General features: G+C 30.2%; 1 protein-coding gene and 1 pseudogene across 1 annotated transcript; one reads left to right on the forward strand and one right to left on the reverse strand.

Annotated features, from left to right (window-relative positions):
* Positions 1-69: 69 nt before the first annotated feature.
* On the reverse strand, positions 70-1,781 carry LOC149894498 (uncharacterized; annotated as a pseudogene).
* Positions 1,782-4,989: 3,208 nt separating this feature from the next.
* On the forward strand, positions 4,990-6,981 carry LOC149894499 (uncharacterized). The gene has a single exon (XM_090078513.1). It carries the CDS (start codon positions 4,990-4,992, stop codon positions 6,979-6,981), a length of 1,992 nt encoding a protein of 663 aa, XP_089934639.1.

Consider the following 6,981-nt stretch of genomic DNA (forward strand, 5'->3'; position numbering starts at 1 on the left):
TTATGTTTCAATTTTTGTAACAATAAGTTTCAATTTTTGTAACAATAACTCTGTTGTTGTGTCCATATATTATGAAAATTCATTAATTCTAGTAAGTTCAAAGATTATACCTTCTCTTGACATATTTTGAAATTCTTCAGTGCTGTGCAATCTGAAGAACTTTTTATGTTGCTCTGCAAACTTTTTCCTTATTTCAATTAAAGGGATTTTTTTTCCATAAAGCTCAGTTAAGATTTTTTCATACGAATTATCATTATTAATTTTTAATATTTCAAATGATTGTGGAGTTATTAGTTCTCCTATTGTGTAATCTCCAGAGCTTATTTTTGTTTTTATATTTTGTTTAATTTTTTTATTCGTAGGTTCTGTTGGCATTGACACTTTAGTTCCATTAATTCTTCGCTCGGATCTTCTCATAATGGTCTTTCCTTTACCCTTGTAGTCAAACTTTTTTAAATCAATGCCTTTTTTTTCAAGAAATTCTTTAACAACTTGACCACTGTTTGAAGGCAAAGCACCAGCCTTATTTTTCATTTGGAACTTTTGTGATAGTTTAGTAAAATTTATATATGTTCCTATTTCATAATTCTCAACTTCAGCAAAGCATTCACTGTCCAACCAACTATATGAACCTATATGATTTTTTCTAGTTTTGTTTTGCTTCGCACTTGCTCATTGTTTTGCCTGTTCAAATGTTTCAAAACATTGACTTAGTCTCAGTTTTTTATGTTTAGAAAATGACATTTCTGTTCCAAACAACCTAAATGAAAAACTATTTTTGTTATACCTTAAAAATGATCTTAGATATAATAAATAAAAAAAATGAAAATACAACACTAATGAAAAATTTAAAAACTAGAACTCTTAGGCAGTGGCGTAACTTCAAATTTTGCCCCTACCCCCCCCCCCCCCCCCCCTATTTGCAAGATTTTTAAAACGGGACCCAAATCCGAATAATACCCATACAAACTGAAAATACCTATACAACCTAAAAATAGCTTGAAAATAGGCCCTAATATAACCTAAAATGGGCCTTTTTTTGCCTGTCCCTTCCCCCTCCTTTATAGTTTTACTACTGGTCTTAAGGTTTAAAAAATTGATAATAAATTTTTTTTTAGTTCAAATAAATAATAACCTGTCAACTGCTGTTTCCTGTAAATGTGCGTCTATACTTGATTTAAATGACCTTGCATAACTATTTTTTTGAGCCATAACTACACTTTTTGAAGGTTTAGCTACAAGTGAGCTCTTTGGAATAGATGGCACTAAACACCCAATTGGAGTAAATGGAAATTTTTTTTTAAATTCATTATCAGCCTTTTTTAAAAGAATTTTGGCATCAGCAACCATTTTTGATTTTTCTTCGTCTGACTGATATAGTGTTAATGCTGCTTTTCTTCCATAAGTGATGCATTTTACTGGAAATAATGTAAATTGATGTTTTTAGATTTTACTTTTGATACAACCCTTGCAATTTGAAAAAGAGTGCTGGGATTTTTCCGTTTCTCCTAGTTTATGCCAGCTTTTGCTCGAAAACGATTCTAATATTTGTAAAACTTAAATAAGTAAAACTTATTTGTTTTACTTGATTTCGCTAAAGATTGAATTTGATTTTTAATTTTTGGAAAGTTGCGACGATGAATATCTGATGATACCATGAAGTGCTTGTTAAATATTAAATCGAAACAATCTATTTGCTCTTTCAGTGTTACTCTCGATAAAACAAGCTCGTATGCAACCACTTTGGCAAAACCACATGTTGTTGAATCAATAATAGACATCTCAAATTAAAATTTAAAAGTAAATCTGGCAATTTAAAAGTAAATGTTGTACACTAAAGATTTATATAAATGCAATATCATACATATTATTATATATAATATTACATGTAAAATTACATATAAGATTATATATGATATTATAAATCTAATAATATTCATATGAATAATCGCACATAACAAAAATAAAATATAGATTTCAAAAAACTTTTTTGTAAAAACTAAACTTTTTTGTAAAAAATATTTTGTTTTGAAATTTGAAATATTTCCCGCAATATCTTTAAAACAGTTCCAAAACGAACGACTCAAATAATTAGATAATCAATTTACCGAAAATTATAGCCGAGCATAAGCGGAAATATAAAACAACCGAGACTATTTTTCTATACATTTGTCTTTGGCGCAGCCAAACGATAAATAATTTATAAAATTGTATTACTTTTTAGTGAACACGACTGAAAACTGTGCACAAAAAGTACGTGACAAACGTTATCACTTTTGTTTTTGTACAATAAAAAACAAAGTTTTATTATTGTAAAACAAAAAAAAGATGGTTTTTATTTAATTTTCGAACTCTATGTTAATTTAAAAGACTTTGTCACGATGTAATTGTATGGCTTAAAGCTCAACGGATATTCTGAAGCAAAATTTAGCCGAAAACGAGCGCTAATCTCTGTGCGCGGACATGTTTTGTAGTAAATATTGGCTACTTTCTAGCGCCTATTCTATCTCGTAGGTTACTTATAAAATATATATTTTAATTGCATCAAGAAATTCATCAAAAAATCTTTCCAACGGTACCAAATATGTGGCATTTTGTTTAACTTTTAAACAAAATATCAGCTATAGCATAAGTACAGTTTTTGTTGAAAAAATCCTGGTTTCCCGCCTTAGTTCACTTGAGCAGTATGACCATGAACGAACGGCCAATAGGACCGGAATTCTCCAACTCATGAATTTCTTCGTTCCACAAGAAATAACATCGATGTAAACAAAGCTCTATCAACTTTTTAGTTTCCAATATAGTAAGTTTAGTAGAAAATTTGTAGGAATCATCTTTATTTAATTGATCTAAAAGAATCAAAGTAGCTTCTTTAAATGGAATTGATGGATAGAGGTTTACTACATCAAATGAAACTTGAACCTCATTTTTTTCTATATCCCATGAGTTTGCTTTGTTAATAAAGTCAGAAGAGTTTTTTAAACGTGTTACGTTTTTGTTTAAGACAGATTGTATTGTCTTTACTAAGTAGTTAGATATTCCATAGTTAATCGTGCCGATTGTTGATACTACTATTCTCATAGGATAGGATTTTTCAGGTTTGTGAGCTTTAATCAGACCATACAAACGAGGTGGGATGGGGTCACTTGGATATATATTATCGTATTCAGTTTATGAAAACCGTTGCTTTTTATTAAGTTGTGAGAGATAGGTTCTGATCTTAGTCGCATAACTATAAGTAGGATCCTCACTCAGAACTTTTGTTGGACCAATCTGTTCGCGAATTTTTTCTAAAGCTTTTTCGTGTTCTATTCTAACAAAACCATTACCTTCATCAAACCGATATATCGACAAGTTTGCTTTCTTTAATTTCTTTAAGAGCTTTTCTTTGTTGTCTTGTTAAGTTTTGGCTCAATTTTTTGCCCATTTTAAGTTCTTTTAAGACATTTTTCCTCAAATTTTGTGCATTTTCAATCTTGTTGTTATATTCCAGCTTTAAAGCAAAAGACTCTGTTATTGCAATAATATCCATATAAGGGATATCTCTCAAAGAAGGTACAAAGTGTGGGCCAAGATTAAGAAGATCGTTTTGGTGTTTTGGAATCTCGGTACTGCAGAGATTTAAAACAGCGTTCTTTGTATACATGGTTAACTTGCAGCTATTATTACCGTGGTTACTTTTAAATTCGTTTAGGAGAACGTTAAACTTTTTGAATAATCTTTCTTTTGACTTTTTAAACATTTCGCGGGCTTTTTCAGTGACTTGTTCAACTTTTTTGCAGTCTATTTCATCACGAGTAACTTTCAAGAATTTGCTGGAGGTTTTTAGTTTTATTTATAAGGAAAAAATATCGTTTTCTAGCATCGTTTTTGATACAAATCAAAATTTTTAATCTAAATTGAAAAACTATACTCTTTGCTCTCTTCGTACTTACAGGGCTGTTAATACGTAACTATTTCGGAATAAGTTTGTGTTTTTCACATTTTTGAAAAAAAATATACTGGTTCTTAGATTTAGCTACCGACCTCTTTAGTAACTGCAACTGTTCAGTTCGTTTGTAAATATCAGCTCCGTATTTAGCTGTTATATATGATTTGAATGTTGACATCTTGTATAAGAGTGTATGTTATATTAATAATAAACATCAAATAATACGAATTCTCTAAATACAAATATTAATTTATTATGAGATATTTTCGCTGGATTATGGTTACCAGCAGAGTTGTTACGGCATAATATGTCTGGCAGATCTGTCGACATATTTTCAGACATATTTTACATCGACATAAAATATGTCCGAAATATTTTTCTGCCAACTTACTTTGACATAATTTTATGTCTGAGATATTATCTGCCGACATAAAGCATGTCAGAAATATTTTTCTGCCAACTTACGTTGACATAATTTTATGTCTGAGACATTTTCTGCCGACATAAATTATGTCAGAAACATTTTTCTGTCCACTTACTTTGACATAATTTTCTGTCTGATACATTTTCTGTCGACCATGGCCTACACTATTACACGGCCGTATATGTTACATTTTAGAGGCCGATTCTAAGAGGTCTATTCAGGGTTGCCAGATTGGCCATTTAGTGGCCAAATCCGTGAATCTGGCCACCGCAAAAAATAATCGGCTTATCGGCAATTTAGCTATGTTTGGTTTTTTTATTCCATTATTTTATTTCTTAAAATGATTATTATAGTAGGCTGATTATGATAACTTAATTATTAAGTGTAAAATAATGTTATTTTTTAAAATTTTAAAATGTTATTTTTATTAATGCAGGTATAAGGTATAAAAATTATAATATAAATAGTTGAATATGTTTAATGTTTTTTTATAACTTCTAAATTAGAAGTTATAACAAAGTAATAACGAAGTAATAGTAAAAGTAAATAAAGAAGTAATAACAATTCTAGTAAAAAAAAAACAAGAACAACAGTTTGATTTTATTTATTTTTAGTATCTAAATTTTAATCAGCTATGTCTTCAGAAAAGTGGAAGACTTCTTATGATGTTAATCGCCGATATAAAAAGATATGGGAGAAAAAGTTTTCATGGGTTCAAATGGTTGAAGATGGTACCCATAGAGCATATTGCAAATGGTGTCATTGCATCATTAAGCCTAAAATGACCAATCTTGTCACACATAACAACTCTTTGAAACACAACCAAAGTACTCCATTAATTGAGAGTGTTACCGATATAAATTTATCAGAAGATATTAAAAAAGCAGAACTTCATTTGGCTTTAACTATGACATGCCACTGTGCTGTGCACACTGTTGACCACTTGAATGAAGTTTTTGTTGTTTATGGACGTGGAAGTTTACTAGAACATGTAAAAATCCATAGAACTAAATGTATGGGATTGATAAAAAATGTTATTTCTCCTTCATTGAAAGATGATGTTGTTAAAGACTTTAAAAACAAAAAATATGCCATAATAATAGATGAATCTACTGACATTTCAGCAAATAAACATTTGTGCATTTTAGTTCGTTTTTTTAGTGTTTTAAAAAATGAAATTGTGACGAAGTTTTTGGGATTAATTCTAGTCCATGAAACTACAGGGGAAAATATATTTCACTTGCTTGATGAAGAAATTAAAAAGTGCGGTCAGAGTCTTTCTAATTGTATAGGATTTGCCACAGATGGTGCATCAAACATGGTAGGATGTAATAATTCTGTTTGGACGAGAATTCAAAATGTTTCACCTAACTGTATCCAACTTAAGTGCATATGTCATTCATTAGCATTGTGCATTGAAAATGCAGTGTCTAAATTGCCTTCTAATATTTCTTTTTTATTGTCAGAAATACCCCATTGGTTTCATAATAGTGCATTGAGACGTGAAAATTACATGGACTTATTTAATGTAATGAATGCTGCTACCAAATCTGAGACAGCTCGATATGCCCCTCTTCCATTTGAAAAACCTTCATTTACAAGGTGGCTTGCTCATGGAAAAGTGATGTTTAACATTTTAATGAATTGGGAAGAGCTTAAAGCCTATTTTATTTGTGCTGAACTATCACCTTCAAATTTTAGGTCCAGATTCAAAGCAAGACTTTTGAAAGAATTGATGTCAGACACTGAAAATTTTCTATTTTTTCACTTTATAACACCTGTTGTTCAGGAATTTGAAAGAATGAATAGTTTATTTCAGCAAACAAAAGCTGATCCCTGTGACCTTTACAAACAAATGAATTTGTTTCAAATGAGCCTTAAGCACAGAATTTATGATTTTAGCAGTAACAAAAAGAATATATATAATGTTGACTTTGGTGCTAAATTTATAAAAGAATGTGATTCTTTTTTACAAAAGTCCAATCATAGCATTGACTCTTGTATCAAAATAAAAAATGTAAAAGAAAGATGCCTGTGTGTATTAGATGAAGCTTATAGTCAAGTAACATCTAGACTACCATCATCAATGGAGACATATAAAAATTTATCGAACTTGAATCCAGATATAATTTTAAGTAAAGAATCAAGACCCAACGTTTCTGAACTGCCCTTTTTACATCTAGTGATTGATGACTTGGGTTTAATAGAAGAACAGTATCGAAAAATTCCATTTGTAGATTGGAAAGAAGAAGAACCATTTAAAGTAGGTGGCTTTCCAACTGATACTGAGCAGTTTTGGCTAGGTGTACTCCAGCATAATACTTTTAAAAACCTTGCAAACTATGCCTTAACTTGTTTGATAACACCTGTCAGCAATGCTGTAGTTGAGAGGATATTCTCTCTTGTATCTGCCACTAAAACAAAAGCCAGAAATAGAATTTTACTAAATATGTTAGATGCTGTTATAAGAATAAGATCAGAACTAATTTTTTCAGGAAAGTGCTGCAAAGATTTCACTATCTCAAAAAAAATGCTGACTAATTTTAGTTCAGATGTAGTGTACAAATCTGAAATTGAAGACTCTTCGTTTTCAGAAAATGTTGATGACTTTGAAGATGATATATAA

Source organism: Hydra viridissima, unplaced genomic scaffold (genome assembly GCF_058129835.1).
Source record: "Hydra viridissima isolate aposymbiotic clone 2 unplaced genomic scaffold, HvirCarnegie_v1 scaffold_1, whole genome shotgun sequence".
In the NCBI taxonomy this organism is placed as follows: Eukaryota; Metazoa; Cnidaria; class Hydrozoa; order Anthoathecata; family Hydridae; genus Hydra; species Hydra viridissima.